This window comes from Ambystoma mexicanum, chromosome 2p (genome assembly GCF_040938575.1).
Source record: "Ambystoma mexicanum isolate Mex_15411 chromosome 2p, UKY_AmexF1_1, whole genome shotgun sequence".
Lineage (NCBI taxonomy): Eukaryota > Metazoa > Chordata > Amphibia > Caudata > Ambystomatidae > Ambystoma > Ambystoma mexicanum.
Genome location: NC_090923.1, coordinates 1,143,900,051 through 1,143,921,030, shown reverse-complemented (window position 1 = coordinate 1,143,921,030; position 20,980 = coordinate 1,143,900,051). Strand labels below are relative to the sequence as shown.

At 51.4% G+C, this 20,980-nt stretch overlaps 1 protein-coding gene across 2 annotated transcripts in view; it reads left to right on the top strand.

Annotated features, from left to right (window-relative positions):
• G6PD (glucose-6-phosphate dehydrogenase) overlaps positions 1-20,980 on the top strand; it is a 440,636-nt gene that overhangs the window by 67,697 nt on the left and 351,959 nt on the right. The window contains exons 1-2 of one of the 2 annotated variants that reach the window (XM_069645234.1): positions 12,891-13,026; positions 13,144-13,283. In XM_069645234.1, coding sequence (XP_069501335.1) covers positions 13,155-13,283 — 129 coding nt within the window. In that variant the 5' untranslated portion in view covers positions 12,891-13,026; positions 13,144-13,154. Of the gene's footprint in view, positions 1-12,890; positions 13,027-13,143; positions 13,284-20,980 lie in introns of those variants that run through there. The other variant, XM_069645233.1, reaches the window with a different exon arrangement.

Below are 20,980 nucleotides of genomic sequence, written 5' to 3'. Positions count from 1 at the left end.
TGAGATTCTTTTGCTCCCACTCTTAGACATGATTTGAGGTGTTACTTTAACTTTCCATGTGTTTTATGGGCTATTGGGTCTTTTACTCCATAGGGTCTCATGTGTTTTTTTGATGTGAGTTACACAGCACTCTCCGTGCCGTAACCCAGGGGTGTCGTAGCGACCCCCCAACATAGACTCCATACCCTGGGACTGACTACTGTCTCCCAGGGCATGTAAAGTCACCATTGGCTTTGCTAGTCCCAAATTATGAACAGAAACAAGTACAAACCATCATATTGTGGACGTACTGGTCGGGGCAATTCGATTGCCCCGGTGTCTGTTGTTCGAGGGGGCACGTCTCCGTCCCCCCTGATTGAGTTTTGGCTGGTGGCAGTGGATACTACTTTTTATATTCGACCGCGAATATATCTCTATGGGATTTTCCCATTGTTCGAGGCTACCAACTTTAATTATTTAATTCTTATAGCCTCGAACATACCGCCGGTTTATTTATTTAATATTAATTCGCCGGTTGGTATTTTTTTCCAGAACTCGATTCTAAAATGGTGTTTGTGTTCTCTTCTGTGACTCCAACCCAAGTCGAGCCCTTTGTTCCACTTTTTGGCGGGCTTCTCCACAGAAGCCTCCAAAAGTGGTGCCACTTTGTCTGGGTACCACAGGGGGTGTGGGAGGGGGTTTAGGCACCCTGGACTGAGTTACCTTGGTAACTCAAGTCGCACTCTTGTGTGATTGGCTCACCACTTAGCATGTTTGATTGACAGCTAGGCCGAGTGAATGGGGGTGTGCTGCATAAAAGCAGGGCTTTGGGGACTGGAACTTCAGAAGTCGCCACCGGACCTAAGAATCCGAGGAGGGGGAAGCTGAGCCGGCCTGCAACGACGACACCACCGGTGGAGCCCTGCTGAACCGTCTCACCACTTTTCCCAACGACAGAGGAGATCTCCAGCCCGGAGAGTCTTCTTCCTTCGACTGGTGGGGATAAACAGTCTACCTTCTTTTCGCCTTCCTGGAGCATCTCGTGGCCGCCTTGCCTATGCCAAGCACCCCGGCAACCGGGATAACACGTTTTCACCACTACCGCGAACCGAAAGGGTAGTACCTTTGTACCGGAGAACTCTGCGGCTGGTTTCTTCCCTGGCAGTTCAACAACCTTCATCCTTCCTCCGCGACAAGATCTTCTCTTCCTCTGGACGCTGCTGCGACTTGCACCCGCTGCCAGGAACAACTGCCCCCGCTGGAGGAGCCTCTCCATTTAAGGTACCGTGTTCCGCCTGGCTTCCCTTGCAACCGTTTGAACCGGGTGTATTAAATCCTCGTCTCTCGAACCTGGGTTAGCCTGGGACACCTTAGCTAACTGTTCTGCACTGAACTAAACCTTTTTCGAATTACCTCCACAAACTTCGAAGACTCTGTGTAACTGTCTGATCTTGAGCATCTTCCGCCCGGCTCCCTTGAAAGTGGGCCTGGCGCCTAAACTTCCTTGCTCACCAGTAGATTGTGCCTTCCTAAACTTGCTGTGGTTCTTTAAAAAGTGTTTAGTGTGTATAATTCCATAATTCTGCTTTTCCCTCCCTCTTTATTTAACTTGTTGGAGTGCCATTGAACGTTAAGCGCTCACCTCTGTCTGGAAATAAGTGGTGTTAACTAAGACTTGTCCAACAAATAATCAGGGATGTACATATAATAATAGTGATTGTGTTTTGAACTTATTTTACCAATTTAGTGCTAGTGTGTTTTATAAGAGTGTGTTAAATAAATAAGAATATACTTTTACACCCAAGCTCTGGTCAGTGTTTGCTTGTGCTATTGTATTTCTGTACCTATTTTGTATGCTCTGTATACTGCCTAACTCTTCTTGAGGGAAGTCTGACTGCTCAGCCACAGCTACCAAGTGAATCTGTGTGGTACAGACTGCTACCAAGTGGGTTTACTGCCAAACACCTGTAGTCTTAGATCTTTTGCAGTGGTACCTAAGGGAACTGCACAGGTTTCTGCCTAACACTCAGAATGTGGCGGTAAGGGGTTAACGGCACTGGCATCCTTATCGGCACCGTTAACCCCTTACCGCCGCACTCGGAATGAGGCCCATTGTCATTACTGTTATTCCTGTCAACTCTCATCACTGTCACTTGTGTCACATGCATGCCTCCTTCCCCCCGCACTAAACCACTTCCAGGCTTATAAACATGGGCCCTCCGGTATCAGAGGCCCAGGGGCATAAGCAGGGAGATAGGCTTGTTGTGGATCCGGCCGGGGCAGCACCTTTCAGGTTTTCGCCCTACTTAGCATGCCCGTGAGTGGACGGGCATCTGGGTCCCCAAGACAATGGGGACCCAGACAGCTGGGCGCCCACTGTGGAAGGGAGTTGGCAGGGCAGGTGACACCAGGTAGTCCCTGCCCCTGACACCTCACATCAAAGGCCCCCCTCCCATCCGGATGGACGTGGAGACAGGGGGCCTTTGATGTTCAAAGAGGGGCTACCTCGCCCTCATGTCAATTTTGGCCTACTACCAGGGAGGGCAAGGTAGCCCCACTCATTCAGTGCCCCTCCTTTGCAGGCACCATCAGCGCTGGAGCCCTGATCCAGTTACCTTTCTCTAAAAACCTCCCTCCCACCCAATAAAACCCAGGATGAACTACCCATAAAGGGGCCAGGTAGATCCACTATAATATATAAAGTTTTATAAATAGAGTAGGGGAAAATCTAAAGAATCTAATAAGTTACTTACAGGCTAAAACGCCCAAGATAAATGGACAAATAATAATAGCAACCAAATTCAAAAAGTCAAAATGGAGCTCAACACGTTCAAGGGAACCGGAATTCAGGTATAAAAACCCAAGCTCAAAGAACCCACCTCCTGAGGAGAAACAAATCAATAAACGCCTCATTAAGGGCTCAAACACAAGTGTATCATGAGCGAAGGGAATGACCAAAGATGCCGTAAAAGTGAAAGAAGGACACTTGGCAGCCGGGGGAATGGCAAGAGGCTCCCTCCTTCACCCTGAGGACATGGAAGGGCAAAATGCCTAAAACCAATTAAGGTTTGATGCAAGTGGAAGCTCAAGAACCCACTTCTGAGGATGGAAATTAATAGCGCCTCACAAGGGGCCATATCACAAGTGGATCATTGAGATAAAAGGATGCCTAGACACAGTGGAATAGGCTCACACGTCTCACCACTAATGGTAAAAGGGGGGTCAATCCCCTAAAAAACTTAAGTCAAGTGGAAGGCAAGCCAAGCTCCAGAATCCACCTCTGAAGATAAATAATAAATAACGCCCTCATGGGGCAACATCACAAGTGGGTCACCAGAGCGATAAAAAGGTATGCAGATGCCTTAAAGCGTATGTCACTGGAATCAGTGATTTCCTCGTCTGAAAGGGTAGACTCCGAATCACCACCCTCCCCTAGCTCCTCACCTTCGTCCTCCTTCCTGGAACCCTTCCTTTCTTTTCTTCTGGGTCTCTCCTTTTTTTTCAGGAGATAAGGACGACCACGGAAGGATGCCACTGTGCCACCTGCAAGGGTGACAAAGGGCAAACCCCTGGGAGCGTCGAGAAGGGGAAAAAGCCCAAAGGCACAAAAAACCCTGAGAGACCTTGGTGTCCAACTGAAGTGGTTCAGTAGGCGGGACAGCTCTGGAGGAAAGCGCGGGTCAAGACGGCACCCAATCCAAGGAGAGACAGAAAGGAACAGAGAAGGGCAGGAAAAGCACGGGCTGATGAACAAGAGTACAAGGCAGGGGAAACGCAGAGAAGCGAACAGCAACAATACGGATAGGAAACCGGAAGCATTGCGACGCGCCCGCAACCCGGAAGCGGTGCAATAAGTACCCCCAGCTGCGTCTGCGTGCAACGACTAGACCGGCAAAAACGAAAATGTGACGGAGAAGGCTATGGCGGGCCATAGCGCCAGCGGTTCCATAACCGCCACCTGTGTCGTGGCATGACAGTATGCCCCCTCCTAAAATGTCCTCCCCCAGGTTTACCCGGATGGAAGTAATGAAACTTGCGAAGCAGGAAAGGGGCTGTAATATGTGAGATAGGTTCCCAGGAGTTCTCAGACGATGGAAAGCCTTTTCTCCGTACCAAATACTCGAACCTCCCTCTGCGATATCTAGAATCTCAGATTTGGGCTACTTCAAATTCATCCAGGGTAGACTCCTGTGGCAATGTGACTGTCAGCCCCCTGGGGCTGAACCTCCCACAACTCCGACTTTCCCTCTTCCTCCTCCTCCTCACCTGACGAATAGTCCAGAACTGAAGAAATCTGCGGTCGGCAGGCTCGATAATCCTGCTTCTTCTTCTTCTCTTTTTTTTCTGAGTAAGAGTCTCTCTCCCGGAAGGAAGCCACAGTGCTATGCTGTTAACTAGCACCTCCTGTGGCCCCTCTCCCGAAAGGGATGGGAAGGGGAAAAAGCCTGCAGGGCACAAAAAACCCCAACTGTAGGTAAGCAGTAGCTGATGTCCGTTCTGGAGGATGCAGAGCGGAATGCGGACTCCAAGGATGCCGTGGACAGGGCCAGGAGCCAGCGGAGTGTTGACACCAGGTAAGGGAACCAACCAAAAGCTCCGGAGAGCAAACGGGGAAAGAGGTATGGAAACCAAGCGCGGAAGTACGGGAACAGAGCGAGGGAAAGAGGCGGGGTAGAGACCCCAGAGAAAGAGAAAGTATTTTGTAGCGGTGCCTAGAGGAGGCAGTACCCAGAGAGAAAGCACAGGAAAAGAGATAAACTAGCGTTGTAGCAACCGAGAGAGAGCAGCCGCAGGGAGGCTGACCGAAGCGGGTTGCAACACACAGTGAACAGGGAGGGCGTGGCTAATAAGCCTCCCTGTCCGCTGTTGCCGCAACGCTAGACCGCTGCCGTCAACGTCGGAGAAACGTGACAGTCAATTCAATGGCGGCCTGCAAGCCACAATCTGGACCACTGGGTCCACGGAAGGCGGCGGCGCGTGACAGTGACTCTCTTGGGATGACGTGACCAAGAATTTTCGTGGAAAGGTTTCAATTGTGAAGCATGGAAGACAGGATGGACCCTGCGAAGGCTTTGAGGAAGCCGTAAACGAAAGGCCACAGGGTTGATTTTCTGGGTGATGTTATAAGGTCCTAGAAATTTAGGGGACAGCTTGGAGGGGTGAGTATCTTGTGGAAAGCATAACTCTAGAACCCACTTCCCACCTAGGGTCTGGTTGGCGGTGTTTATCGGCTTGGATTTTATAACGCTTTTGTGCTGCCCTAAGGCTTTCCCTAGTTTTCTTGTGGATTTCTCTGAGGAGGGAAGGTGAGGAATCAATAGAGGGCAAGTCAGTGGTAAGATCAGAGACAGGTAAGACAGAACGGGGATGGTAGCCATAAGTGCAGAAAAACTGACTTATCCCAAGAGCAGAGTGCACAGAGTTATTATAAGAGAACTCAACCAAAGGTAACAGTGAGTACCAATTGTCCTGTTGGAAGTTAATGAAACATCGCAGGTATTGTTCGAGGGTACTGTTAAGGCGTTCGGTCTGTCCGTTAGATTGCAGGTGGAATCCAGAAGTCAGGGCTCTTGCTATTCCCAACCTGTCACAGAGGGATTTCCAAAATCGGGAAGTGTATTGGCTGCCCCTGTCTGATATTATTTTAGTGGGCATCCCATGTATCCTGAAGACATCTTTAAGGAACACCCCAGCCATTTCTGCTACGGATGGAACACCAGTCAAAGGGGAGAAGTGAGCCAGTTTGGTAAATGAATCTACCACCACCATTATACACGTACATCCATGAGATTGGGGCAACTCAACTATGAAGTCGGTCGAAATGGAGCTCCAAGGACCGTCTGGGACGGCACAGGATTCCAGCAATCCTACCGGTCTTTGATGTGAAGCCTTGTTACGAAGACAGTCTATACAAGACCGGTCATAGAAATTTACTTCTTCTCTAATTCCAGGCCAGTAAAAATGTCTTTGTAGGTACTCTAGAGTGCCCGTTCCGCCTCTATGACCTGCTACTTTCGAGTCATGGCACCAGGTCAATACCATCTTCCGAAAGGCTGGAGTGGGTAGATACAGCCTACCTTTTACAAAATAAAGACCGTCTCTGACATCGTATGACAATTTCTTAGGATGTTTGTCTACCTCGAATTGTCCTCCAGAAGCCTCTTTTATTTGCCTCAAAAATGTAGAAACCACTCCGATACACTTGGTTAGGGGAAACATCCGTTCTGGAGGGGTTTCTGATTCTGTCAGGTAGTCGCATCGACGGGAAAGACAGTCTGCCACCACATTCAAATTTCCTGGTATGTATGTTATGTTGAAATCGAATTGGGTGAAAAAGTGAGCCCATCGGGCCTGACGTGTATTGTAGCACTCAAATTGCCTCAAGACCTGCAGATTTTTGTGATCGGTCCTGATGATAAATGGATGTTTACCTCCCTGAAGGAGATGGCTCCATTCCAAACAAGCCGATTTCATGGCTAGTAATTCGCGTTCTATGACCGAATAATTTCTTAGGCTCGCATTGAGGGTTTTTAAAAAATAGGAGACAGGATGTTCCACCCCTTGATGTTCCTGTATAAGGATGGCTCCAATGGCGGCTGCCGAGGCGTCTGTCTCCAGGATAAAGTGCATGCTTTGATCCGGTTGTTGAAGAATGGGAGCCGTACAAAAGGCCTCTTTGAGACTACCAAAACTGTGTTCGGCTTCAGCAGTCCATTGGAATGGGTCCGATGACTTCTTGAGAAGAGTCGTAATGGGAACGATCTTCTGGGAAAAATTTGGTATAAATCTCTGATAAAAGTTCGCCAAGCCCAGGAATTCTTGGATTTCCTTGACCGAGGTAGGTGATGGCCAATCAAGAATAGAAGTCACCTTGCGGGGGTCCATGGTGATACCTTGACTGGAGAGGATAAACCCTAAATAGGGAATGGACGTGGCCGAGAACACACATTTAGTGAGTTTGACTGAGAGGTGGTTGTCTCTAAGTCTTCGGAAAACTTCCTTGATGTGTCCTTCATGTTCTTCTGGATTATGGGAGAATACCAGGATATCGTTGAGATAAACTAAGGTGGTTTGGCACAGTAGATCTGAGAATAGACGGTCCATGAAACGTTGGAAGATGGATGGGGTGTTGACTAACCCAAAGGGCATTACGTGATACTCAAAAAGCCCAAACGGAGTCCTGAAAGCGGTCTTCCATTCGTCTCCTGTCTGCACGCGGAGCAGATGGTACGCGTTCCTTAAGTTTGGTAAATACCGTAGCTCCTTGAACCGCTTGTAAGTTCTGTGTTATCAACGGCATAGGATAATGATCCTTAACGGTCACTTTGTTTAAACCCCGATAGTCGATACATGGCCTCAATTCTTTTGTTTCCTTTTTTGGAATGAAAAACAAGGAGGCCCCCGCTGGGGACTTCAAAGGTCTTATAAGACCATTTGCCAGGTTGTTGTCCAGATATTCTCTGAGAAAATGTCTTTCATCCAAAGAAAGTGGAAACATCCTACAGAAGGGCACCAAGGCTCCTGGAGTGAGATCTATGCAACAGTCCACCAGTCGGTGTGGGGGTAATTCGATAGGTAACTTTTCAGTCACTACCTCAGTAAACTCCTTGAGGTAATGTGGCAAGCAATGAACGGCCTTGGTCTTGCAACTGCTCGCAGTCTTGACTTTTTCAAATTTGGGTTCTGGCAGATATTATTCTGACTTATAGAAGGTGGACTGGAAACTCAGTAAGTTCTTCGACCAATCAATGTTGGGGTTGTGTTTGCGTAGCCAACATATCCCCAAGATAAGGGGGAAGTGGGCCGCTCTGATGATATCAAAGACGATCCTTTCTGAGTGTTGCTGGGTCGACAAGGTGAATTCTTCAGTGGTGTGGGTGATCATGGCAGAACTCAACGGTTCACCATCTACTCCTTCCACCTTCTGGTCTTCTTGTTTGGCTATTCATTTGACACCCTTCTGTTCAGCCCAATGAGTATCTATGAAGTTGCCAGCTGCACCACAATCAAGTAAAGCCAGAGTGGTTTCTTCGGTCTTCTCTAATTTGAGGGTTACTGTAAGTACCATCAGACGTGAATCTTCGGATGTCCCTGATGAGGATACCGATAGAGTAGCATAAGGACTTGGATTGGCCCCTCGGAAGCGAGTCCCGACACTTACCGAGGGCGATCGTTTCCCTCATCGTCTGGGCGGTACTTCCGGACAGTCTCTTAACAAATGTGTGGACGCCACGCAATACATACACAGGCAGCCATCTCTATGTCTCTTGCGTTCCTCCGGGGTGAGCGGAACTCGAGTTGTACCAATCTGCATAGGTTCTTCTTTGCTTTGACGTGAGGAAGGCACCGATGTGGACGGGTGAGCTTCCAAGGGAGGGGGCCCGTAGAGCTTGGTTTTCTTCTTTTCCAGGCGTCGTTCTGTTATTCTGAAGTCTATTCGGAGGGTAGCTGTGAGGAGATTGGCAAAAGATGTGGGTCTTTCAATCCGGGCCAGTTCGTCTTTAAGGTCTTCTCTCAACCCACGTCGAAAGATGGCATACTGAGCCTGCTCCTGCCAACCTGCTTCAGCTGCTACTTGTTTAAAGGTTGTTATGTACGTCAGCAGGTCAGAATTGCCTTGTCGAATATCAAGAAGGTCTTCCGATACCATAAAGGTACTTTCGGTACGCAAAAAGGTCTGCTGCATCAGGGCCTTAAATGCGCTATAGTCCTGCAGTACTGGGTCCGGCTGGTTAACAAGAGGGGTGGCCCATGCCAGGGCATTACCCGTCATATGGGTAATCATAAACCTCACCTTGGCGTGATCGGAGGCAAAGGTTTGGGGATGGAAAGAGAAGTGTAAATTGCAGGCATCCAAGAATTCTTTGACTCTCTTTAGAGAGCCATCAAACTTGCCCGACACCAGGGGAAGCGGAGGTAGATCTGCAGAGGGTTGTTCCCTCTCTGCCATGCGTTGTTGCAAGGTGGTATTCGTTGCGTTAAGGTTTTGCACTTCTAAATTCAAATTCTGTACTGCAGCAACAAGTTCCTGTACTTGTTGCGGTGTAGCCATCTCGATTTCGGTTTGGCGTCGCAAACTGTCACTGGAATCAGTGATTTCCTCATCTGAAAGGGTAGACTCCGAATCACCACCCTCCCCTAGCTCCTCACCTTTGTCCTCCTTCCTGGAACCCTTCCTTTCTTTTCTTCTGGGTCTCTCCTTTTTTTTCAGGAGATAAGGACGACCACGGAAGGATGCCACTGTGCCACCTGCAAAGGTGACAAAGGGCAAACCCCTGGGAGCGTCGAGAAGGGGAAAAAGCCTGAAGGCACAAAAAAACCCCGAGAGACGTCGGTGTCCAACTGGAGTGGTTCAGTAGGCGTGACAGCTCTGTAGGAAAGCGCGGGTCAAGGCGGTACCCAATCCAAGGAGAGACTGAAGTAAAGGTCCCTGGAGGTAAGTGGAACCCTACATGAGGCTGAAGCAATTCGGAAGACGGGTAGCCCAGGCAAACAGTGGTGGTAGTACGTAAGAGAAATCAATCCATAAGTCAGGCCGAGAACTGGTACACGTGGGAGCAGTAGAATACAGGACAAGGCGGAGACAAATCCAAAGTCTTGCCGATAGTTGGTACTCGAGAGGGCAGGTCAAGGAGGAAAAAGAGGGGAAAAGGCGAAAAACAGAAAGGAGCCAAAAGAAGGTAAGAGGTAAGGACAGGATGAGAAAGGGAACGAGACGAGGAAAGATTAAGGAGGGGAGAAGAGAGGCGGAAGAAGAGCTATAAGGAAAGAAGGACAAGGAAGTAAGCTACAGAAGGCAACGGAAGAAGATGGGCAGGACGGACAAGAAGAAATGAAGGCAAACGGAGACAGAAAGGAACAGAGAAGGGCAGGAAAAGCACAGGCTGATGAGCAAGAGTACAAGGCAGGGGAAACACAGAGAAGCGAACAGCAACAATACGGATAGGAAACCGGAAGCGTTGCGACGCGTCCGCAACCCGGAAGCAGTGCAATAAGTACCCCCGGCTGCCTCTGCGTGCAACGACTAGACGTGAAAAAAGGAAAATGTGACGGAGAAGGCTATGGCGGGCCATAGCGCCAGCGGTTCAATAACTGCCACCTGTGTCGTGGCATGACAGCGTATTAGTACCCGGCAAGGGCGCAATCAGAATGAAAGGACCATTCTGATTGGCCCTCGCCAGGGCATTATCCTGCCGGGAATCCCTCGGATTCCATGCCTTTGTCCCCGGTGGGGGGCGTGGCAGCCCCTCAGCAATGAGGAGGCTCGAAGCAGGGCCATCCCCGCTCCGAACTTCCACATGGCTGGAGGCCGCCTTCGTCCCCCGCCGGGGATTCAGGTATGTTTTTTTTTTGTCCTCCCCCCTCCTTCCCCCACTTACCTTCTGCCTGCTTTGTCCCCGGTGGGGGACGATGGCAGCCTCCAGCCGTGTTGAGACTCTAAGCAGGGACATACCCGCTCTGAGCCTCCACACGGCTGGAGGCTTCCATCGTCCTCTACTAGGGACTCGGGTACGTTTTTTTTTTCTTTCTGTTTTTTTCCCAACCTGACTTACCTTCTTATCTGTCGTCTTTCGGGAACGGACACCCTGGGAATACTTCTGTTCCCAGCGTGTCTGCTCCCGATGGCCGCCATGGAAAGGGAAAACTGACTCTGTTTTCCCTTTACTGGTGGCCATTTTCCTGGTCGTTTTTTTTTTCTGTCCCAAATGGTCCTAGCGGTCCGGGACAGAAGAAAATGCTTTTAGTGCCCCGGTCACCTAGATCTTGCGGGCCGGGGTACTAATAGCTATTTGCCCCTCACTGCAGGGGCATTACCGACTCTGGTAATGCCCCAGGGCTTTCGTAAAGGCTGTCGCTTCCTCGGGCCTATAACTATGGGCCCCCGGTGCATTACCTGAGTCGGTAATGCCCCTGCCGCTCCGCCCTATTGCTTAAGTAAAGCGCACAAAAAGTGGATAAAAGGCATATACCTCTCCAACCTTGCAGGAAGGATACAGTATGGAAGTATTCCATGCCTTTGTCCCCGGTGAGGGGCGTGGCAGCCCCTCAGCAATGAGGAGGCTCGAAGCGGGGCCATCCCCGCTCCGAACTTCCACATGGCTGGAGGCCGCCTTCGTCCCCCGCCGGGGATTCAGGTATGTTTTTTTTTTTTGTCCTCCCCCCTCCTTCCCCCACTTACCTTCTGCCTGCTTTGTCCCCGGTGGGGGACGATGGCAGCCTCCAGCCGTGTTGAGACTCTAAGCAGGGACATACCCGCTCTGAGCCTCCACACGGCTGGAGGCTTCCATCGTCCTCTACTAGGGACTCGGGTACGTTTTTTTTTTTCTTTCTGTTTTTTTCCCAACCCGACTTACCTTCTTATCTGTCGTCTTTCGGGAACGGACACCCTGGGAATACTTCTGTTCCCAGCGTGTCTGCTCCCGATGGCCGCCATGGAAAGGGAAAACTGACTCTGTTTTCCCTTTACCGGTGGCCATTTTCCTGGTCGTTTTTTTTTTCTGTCCCAAATGGTCCTAGCGGTCCGGGATAGAAGAAAATGCTTTTAGTGCCCCGGTCACCTAGATCTTGCGGGCCGCGGTACTAATAGCTATTTGCCCCTCACTGCAGGGGCATTACCGACTCTGGTAATGCCCCAGGGCTTTCGTAAAGGCTGTCGCTTCCTCGGGCCTATAACTATGGGCCCCCGGTGCATTACCTGAGTCGGTAATGCCCCTGCCGCTCCGCCCTATTGCTTAAGTAAAGCGCACAACAAGTGGATAAAAGGCATATACCTCTCCAACCTTGCAGGAAGGATACAGTATGGAAGTATAAAGTATATGAAGAAAAAACGGACACCGCTCACACGCTGGGTCCATCCAAATTCACAAGCTTTTCACATGAAGAGTGGCAGGGATCAGCCTCGAGTTGGCCCTACGTGGAAGTAGGGCCCCCGCTTACCTGATACCTCTGTTCCCCAAAATATATTTGTGTTAATGTTCATATGATGTTTATGGTTGGTTTTGTTTTGCACCATGGCTTGTATGACAATAAAGCTTGTGGCCAAAGTTTTTTCCACCTCACATCTCGTTTGGCCTCCTCCTTTCAGACATTGTCATTGTTGTCATTCCTGTCAACTGTCATTTGTGTCACATGCATGCCCCCCCCGCACTAAACCACTTCCAGGCTTATGACCCATTGAAAGCATCAGCTCTGCATAAGAAGGCTGCTCCAATGCTTGCCAGTGTTCCTCTCTGAGAATTTCGCCTTGAACTGCTTGGTTGTGGGAGGGGAGAGTGGTTAGATGATGAGGAACTCGGCCTGTTAGGAACCATCGAGGTCTCTCTCTGTGTACACGGCGGATCCAATCATACCTCAATAAGCCCTCACGCACCCCACCCGGTGCAGCTTCTTCCTGCGCATCTAGATCATTGCTGCCCTGTCCCGGGCCCCACTTGAATATCATAGATTTGAGTTCTCCGAAGCCTGGCACCAGGCTTGCATTTTGGCGTTGAACCAGCATTAATCTGAGGCACATGGAGGCGAAGAAACCCGACTTAGGCCGCAGAGTAAACACAGGAGCAAGGAAGGGACTCGCAATTTGCAGAGCAGCATTCAGAGAGGTTTGCCCGGCTAGTATCACACACACACACACACACACACAGGCGCAGCAGCAGAGCAACGACGGGAGTCCTCCGAGGTTAGTCGGTTGCAGGGCGGCGTTCACGCCACTGTGAGACTGCGAGGGAGGGGTGGGCGGAGCAACGCTCGGGGACAGAGACGGGCTGTAGTCCCGTCCAGGGGTGAACTAACGCCTCCCCTTCCCGGTGCTGAGCGTTCATGACTGAGCAGAAGTGGCCCCTCCCTTCCTGGTCTCCGTATTATGCCCTGGCCGTGACTCAGTCCTCGCTCGATATAAAGGGGGATGCTGCCTGGGAGGCGTGTCAGTAGAGTTTCCCTGAATTCCCCGGGCCAGGTCTAACCTGTGTGAACAAGCACCAGAGCTGTGTGTGCTCACTGCGTAGGCTTGTGTGTACTGTGACCCTCCCCTGGAGCCCCAAAGCATCCGTCGTATGTCTCGCAGCCGTCTTGGCTGTCCTGCTTAGACTGCCACTGACATCCTCCTTTCTAGAGAGCTTCCCGGGGCTGGAAGACCCAATTAAACCTCTGTTTCCTCTACCCCCACAGCCGCCGCCGGAATGAGTCTGACCAGCGAGCAGGTGAATCTGAGCCGCTCGGAGGTGTGCGGGATCCTGCGGGAGGAGCTCCTCCACGAGGCTGTCTTCCGCCAGTCCGACACCCACGTCTTCATTGTGGTGGGCGCTTCGGTGAGTATAGGGCAGTGGTCTTCAAAGGGGGGGGGGGAGGCACGAGGGGCTTCAAAGTGGTCTACCGTTTCAATAGAAAAAATAAGCAGATTTTGGGGGAGTGGGGGCGGGGGCTCAGCATTAAAAAAGTGGTATAGGCTCGGTTTTGCTCACTCTATACATATGCATGCCATCGTGCTAACTTAGTGTTGTGTGCCTTATAGTACCGGCAACCGCCCAGGGCGTCACATTAGCCCGCCTGCCACGCTAGTTGGGGGGGGGGGGGGTGGGGGGGGTTTAGGGGTTCTTTCAAGGGCTCCCCCGACCTGGCGTGGTGGATGAAGGCGCCCTATTTTTTATAAAATGCGCCTCGCTCGCCTGCTTGTAGAGCAGGGTGCTTTTATTACAATACTAGCCCTTGTCAAACCAGCATGGGGCAGCAGACCCATGCTAGTTTGACAGCCGTGCTGTGTTGAAGTGCTCAGCTCTGCGCTCCTGCATGGGAGCGTGCAGTTAAGCTCTTAAATACAGAAACAAAACACTTGCCGCCCTCCGCAGGGACCCAGGTTAGGGGCGAGAGGGGAGAGGGTTGAGGGTGTCACATTTTGACTCGCCCCAGTGCTTCTAGAGTTAAGGCCGGTCCTGGCTGTGTGCGTTCTGTGTAAGTTCACAGGTCTGTGCTGTGCATCGGAGCATCATCCAGGAAGTTTTCCGGGTCTTACTCTTGTACAGTATTTTTAATACAAGTCGTTTTTTTAATGTAACCCATCACACTGTATTCGTCCCGCTTTTAAGTTGTGACATAATTGCTGTTATTAATATCTAGTGTAATGGTATAGTTTTATATAGTGAGACAACCATAAAGTCAGGAGTGTGGAATTATCTGGGGTTTGTGTCTTTGGAGATTAAAGTTAAGACTTTTAAACATGTGCAGCATTATAGACTGGGGGACAGGGCCATTTTAAGCATTTTTGGGGCCCGGTGCGTGAACACTTTTTGGGTGGGCGCCCTCCATCGAACCAAACTAATTAAGGGATCCAGAATATCTGGTCTCGCCCCTCTTTCCCCTTGTCACAATTACGACCCAAAGATTGATATGTTGCCTCGCAACAATCGACATAAGCGCTTCCTTTCAGTCCCCTTAACCTCTTCACGCTTGCTGTAATCATAATGCTAAACATGTATCATTTCAATGCCAACATTAGCAGTCCATCACGAGGGTACTTATGGTCTATCATAAGTACAGAAAAATCCAAAAACAGTCAATGTACCTTGTTAGGAATGGCGCTTCTCAGTTTGCCCCATAAGGTTGCTGCCAATTTCAAAAATGAAAAATATGCAAAAAAGTGTGTTCAAGGTGTAACCAATTAATTCGAAGTACACGTTTTGTAACTGGATATGTTTAATTCACATTCCTGTTAATTTCTTTAAAGTAACATGATCCTGAAAATCATAAATTGAGTTTCCATCTTGAGTTGCCCATAATACATAAGTACCAATGCATTTCGTATTAACCTTCTTCAGGGCAGTATTAAGGCAATTTTAGTACCACATAGCTGATATTTCATACATATCGTGTAATTATTCATAATTGGCAAATCAACAAACCATTTCATTTCAATAAAGCCAATACACATACCATGTAGTGTGTAGAAATAATCTGTGCGCACCATAGTGGAAAGAAAACAAAATACAACACTTATTAGTTGGCTAACAGTATGGTGAATTCTGTCTTAGTGAATGGAATTAAATGTAAATGCGGGTCCTACCTGGGTAGTGCTATTTTCTTGTCTGTGCACAAACGTGCTCGTGAATATTCCCCGCCGTCAGGCTGGGAATCCTCGATAAAGAAAAGAATCTATCAGTTTTGTTTCTAATCTGTCTTTCTTAGTAGTAACCAATCACTGGTCTCTGGGTCATAATGCCCCCAGCCAGTGGCTGCCCTCTCCCTAAGCCTCGCCCCTGGCAGCCATCCTCAGATTTTTACCGCACGCTCAAGTGTTGGGAGTCCTCGTGCTATAGCTCTCGAGCTTTTACTGCGCTTTGCAGTTTTTCAATCTGTTCAGGATCTGCCCTGGATGCAACCTACAAAATGTGTTCAAGGAGGACGAGCATTCGAAATGCCTTCACTGCCTCCACGAGGACAAAACGCACGTGGAGAAGGACTGTGCGTTTTGCTCTAACATGTCGGATCGGACGATGAGGGATCGCCAAACCCGTCTCTCCAACTGGCTGGAAGGCATGAGCCCAGCAGGTGAGAAGAAGTCCGAGCGGTCTTCTAATTCCTGTGAGGGCGCCCCGGCGACGGGGGCCCAACAGAAGGCAAAGCACCACGAGTCCGCGGGCACCGGGAGCGCCGCTCGGCTGCCAGGCAGGGCGCACCTTCACTGAAGGCCTTGATTCACCCGGCTAAGGCCTCTATCGAGGGAGTAGCTGCAGCCCTGGTGAAGCCTGTGGAGGCTACCTCGGGGCCCAGAGTTTCCCTGCCTCCGCGGAGGGAGTCTTCTTTTAAGCCCATCGAGAAGACCCCCAGCGGAAAAAGAGGGGGGGGGCGGTGGCCGACATGGACACAACCTCCAAGGAGTAATTGACCGAGAATTTGGAAGAGGCCCAGTCCCATGGGAGGATTTCCAAGGAGGGGGATGACGAGAGCGAGTGTGGCAACGACTACGAGGTTCCCGTGGAGGAACAACCGTCGCTCCCTGCACGCCCGTCGCAACCCAAGCCTCAGGACAACTCGTCGGCCATTTTGACGGCAATCCAAGCCTTATGCACGGAGATAAGGACGAGACTGCCCCTACCCTGACGGATGACCCAGCTGTACCGGGTCTGTCGGGAAGCTCTCCGAACAGGAGGAGGAGAATTCATCCAGTGCCCCTTCATCCCTCACGGCCTTCTCAGCCTTTGTCGCCTTCCCCGATCCCGAGGGACGACACGGGAACGGACACGGCCACGACAAGGACGGATGACGACGGTGGTGACGACGGGACTGGCCTCCCGTCTCTGATTCCTCGGGCGTCCCCGCCCAACGAGATTGGCTCCTTCCACGCCATGATTGCCAGGGCATCCAAGCTTTTTCAACTCTGCCCTGAGGAGAAGGAAGGCTTCCTCTACCAACGGCGCAAGGCCAAAAGGAAGACGGTCCTTGCGGTGCCGTTGCTGGATGACATCTGGGACGAGGGACTTGCCCTCCTCAAGAACCTGTCCATGACACCTGCCAAGAGGGACCGGTACGAGAAGAAGTACCAGGTCCCCGACGCCGCCCTGTTGTGCCTTAAGGCGCAGCATACTCCGGATTAGGTTGTCTCAGCGGCAGCCAAGAAGAAAGCTGGTGGGGGGGCATCGGCTTCATCCTCAACTTCCCCACCGGACGGTGAGGGAAAGAAGCTGGACACTGTGGGACGACGAGTCATCTCGTCGATGACGATTAAGGCGGCCAACGCCCTTGTGATCGTGGCCCGCTACAACAGGGACTTGTGGTACTTGCCCCCCCGTTGGACTTCGTCCTGGACGACAAGAGGGCAGAGGCCCTGGCGATCCTACAGGAGGGTGAGGTGGCGTCAGACCACGCCATAACTGTGGCCACGGACATTGCTGACACCGGTTTCTGCCAGATGGGCAACAGCGTTTGCCTTCGGCGGCGGGGGTGGCTCAAGGTGACGGATTTCTGCCAGGACGTGCAAGCCAAGGTTTTGGACATGCCCTTCGACGGGAACAATCTGTTTGGAAAGACTGTGGATGAGTCGCTGCAGGCCATCAAGACTGACACTGAGACGGCTCGGACCTTGGGAGTTCTGCAGCAACGGCGGCTGCCCTTTCGGAACTCCGGAGGCAAGCACGGTGCCTCCAAGGGATTCGGCGGCTGCTCCTCGACCTACCGTCAAGCGGCCCGCTCCTTGTCGCAAGAAGCCTACAGGGGATGAGGCAAGTCAGGTGAATCTTGTCGTCACCAGGGAGGCCAGGGCGGCAAGGCCGCTTCCAATCAAGACTGAACCGCCTGTCTCGTCGGTGGGAGGCCGGCTGACAGGGTTCGTCAGCGTGCGGAAGTCCATCTCCACCGACCGTTGGGTGCTGGATGTCCTGGCCCACGGGCACACTCTGGAATTTCTAAAGAAGTGCCCCCGAATTCCTCCTGTGGCCTGGAAGGAAAACCACGTCCCTCAACTACTGTTAGAGGTGAGGGCGATGCTCAAGAAAGGAGGCATCGGGCTCGTCCCAAAGAGGCTCTGGGGCTCCGGAGTATACTCAAGGTACTTCATTATCAGAAAGAAGACAGGAGGTTGGCGTCCCATCCTGGACTTGCATCAGCTAAACAAATACATCAAGGCACAGAAGTTCCGGATGGTCACCCTCCAGCACGTGCTGGGCCAGCTGGAGGAAGGCGACTTCCTATCGTTGTTGGATTTGGAGGATGCGTACTTCCACATCCCCATCCTAAAAGGACATTGAAGTTTCTCAGGTTCGTAGTACAAGGGCGGCACTACCAGTTCAAGGCCCTCCCGTTCGGATTGAAGTCGGCGCCCAGGGTGTTCACCAAGTGCCTAGCACCAGTGGTGGCGCGGCTGCGACTGCAGGGGATCCACGTCTACCCCTACCTGGACGACTGGCTCATCCGAGTGGGGACAAGGGAACTCGCTGTAGAACACACAGCAAAGACCGTCTGGCTGCTCATGGACCTGGGATTCTCCATCAAGTTCCCCAAATCCTGCTTGGTTCCGTCGCAGGTCGCGCTGTTTCTGGGAGCCAAGCTTGATACAGTGGCGCGATTGGCCTCGCCGTTGGAGGAAAGAACGAAGGCCATCCTGGGCAAGGTACAGCGTCTGCTGGCCACGGACGTGGCCAGGGTGAGGTCCATCAAGTCCCTGCTCGGGATGATGTCCTCTTGCATCTATCTGGTGCGCCTGTGCAGGCTTCGGATGCGCTCTCTGCAGGAGTTCCTCGACGCCCGTTGGATTCAAGCGACGGGCAGCTTCGAGGACAAGATCTCACTCAACGAGGCAATCCGATGGTGGGGCACGCGCGCGCATCTCGCGGCGGGCACGAACTTTCATACCCCAGCATAACTGACGACGGATGCCTCCCTGGAGGGGAGCACACACCGGAGATCTTCCACATCAACATACTGGAGCTCCGGGCGGTGTTCTGGGCTCTCAAGACTTTCCTCCTGTCCCTCAAGGGCAAGGTGGTGAGGATCTTCACCGACAACACCACCACAATGTTCTACATCCGGAAACCGCGAGGAACCAGATCCCCCAGCCCTGTCCAAAGAAGCCCAGGATCTGTAGCACTGGGCCGTTGCCCAAGGGATGTTTCTGGTGCCTTTTCATCTAGCAGGGATAAAAAACACCATCACCGACTCACTCAGCAGGGAGCTGCGCTCGTGCCACGAGTGGGAACTACGCTAGGATCAAGTGGATCAACTCTTCCGGTGATGGGGCAAACCCCAAATCGACCTGTTTGCAACAGCAACTAACTCAGTGCCAGAGGTTCGCCAGCAGGTTCCCCCAGCCGAGGAGCATTGGCGATGCATTCTCGTTCCCGTGGGACGGCCTGTTCCTGTATGCGTTCCCGCTGTTGCTGCTCAGGCTCATCAACCAACTCGACGTCCCGGTGCAGGATGATCCTCCTCGCACTGAGGTGGCCGAGACAGATCTGGTTCCCAGATCTTGTCAGCGTCCCCACCAGTCAAACTGTCGAGGGACGCAGATCTTCTCTCCAGAGAAGGAGTCATCACGACCCGGTGTCACTGAACTTGCAGACCTGGCTCCTGCAGCACTAGAGTTTGGAGGGTACGATATCCCTGCCGAATGCAGAGAGGTTCTTGCAAAGGCCAGGGCATCCTCAACTCTCAAGTGCTACGGACACAGGTGGAAGAGGTTCTCTGTCTGGTGCCGTGCACAGATTAACCCTCTACGGATCACTGCTCCTCAAGTGCTACCGTACTTACTGTCGCTGGCCAAAGCTGGACTAGCACATGCTTCCATTAAGATACATCTGGCAGCGATATCCTGATACACCAGAACTGCAGGACGGTCATCCCTGTGGTCTCATCGCCTGGTGAAGGAGTTTATGAAAGGACTGTTCCGATCGTTCCCGCCGGTGAAGGCTCCAACCCCGGCGTGGGAGCTCAAAGTCGTGCTGACCAGGTTCATGGGCCCGCCATTCGAGCCTTTGCATTAGGCTCTGTTGAAGTTCCTGTTGTGGAAATCAGCGTTCCTTGTGGCCATCACCTCCGCACTACGCGTGGGAGAGATTCAGGCCCTATCCTGCAAGCCTCCATACTTGACTTTTCACGAGACGAAGGTGGTGCTGAGGATGCACCCCTCCTTCATGCCCAAAGGTGCCGTCGGACTTCCATCTGAACGAGCCCTTGGTGTTGCCAGTTTTCTTCCCGTCGCCTTTGTCGCCGGCCGAGAGGACTTTGCACTCGCTGGATGTGGCTAGAGCGCTGATGTTCTACATGGACCGAACAAAGAGTTTTCGGAAGACATCACAGCTGTTTGTGAACTTTGGACCTGTGAACCAAGGGAAGGCTCTCTCGAAGGCTTCCATTTCCAGATGGCTCTCCGGCTGCATCATGCACTGTCATCGGTTGGCAAACCGACCGTTGCCCGGCCGTCCGAGAGCCCATTCGACCAGAGCGATTGCTGCGTTCTTGTCTGGTGTGCCCCTGCTGGACATCTGCAGGAGGTCGACGCACACCTTGGGATTCCAGGGAGGAGTCCAGAGTCGGCCAGGCAGTGCTGCGCAACCTGTTCGCTTAAGGTGAGCCTCGTGAGGAGGTAAGAGATGCTTGATGTTGAGTTTTATGTAATGCTTAATGTTGAGCCTTGCCACCTCCCGTGGTTGTGCATGTGTGTACTGCTATATATTCTTATATTCATGAGCATGTGTATCCAAGCCGGACCCCATGCTGGAGAAGGAACAAGTTACTTACCTGTAACTGTTGTTCTCCAGCATGGGTCTGGCATGGATTCACATGCGAACCCTCCCTCCTTCCCCTCTGCGGCTCTTCACTTGGTCATACTGCCACTTCACGTGCTACCAAATCTGAGGATGGCTGCCGGGGCTTAGGGAGAGGGTAGTCATTGGCTGGGGGCAGTATGACCCAGAGACCAGAGATTGGTTACTACTAAGAAAGACAGATCAGAAACGAAACTGACACGGATTTGTTTTTTTTTAATTCTTTTTTAAAATGTATTTATTTATTTTTATTTATTTTACTTTACCGAGGATTCCCAGCCTTACGACGGGGAATATTCATGAGCATGTGAATCCATGCCAGACCCATGCTGGAGAACAGTTACAGGTAAGTAACTTGTTACTTTAGTGGTGTGCTTGTTTGGTAGTGGTTGGCTGTGTCATGGTAATGGTGTGTCTTTTGGTAACGGAAGGGGATGTGTAGTAATGTGCTTGCATTGGCATAGCAATGCAAGCCACAGAATGTTCCCTGGGCTGGAACCTTATGTTCACTCAAGGTTCCAGCTGTGGCAGTTAGGGACACACAGGATGGGAGAAGAACATGAAGGGATGTTACTATACTAGCTCCTTACCTCCCTTTAATAACCTGACCATGTAACAATAAAGAAGCTTTCTTTTTGATATACATATGGCTCCAGTGTCCTTCCTTTCCCACCTACGAACCCAGATACTACAAACTGCAACAGGTTGAACATGCATTAGGTGTCATGTAAAAGTAAGCAGTTTCTCTATGAAAG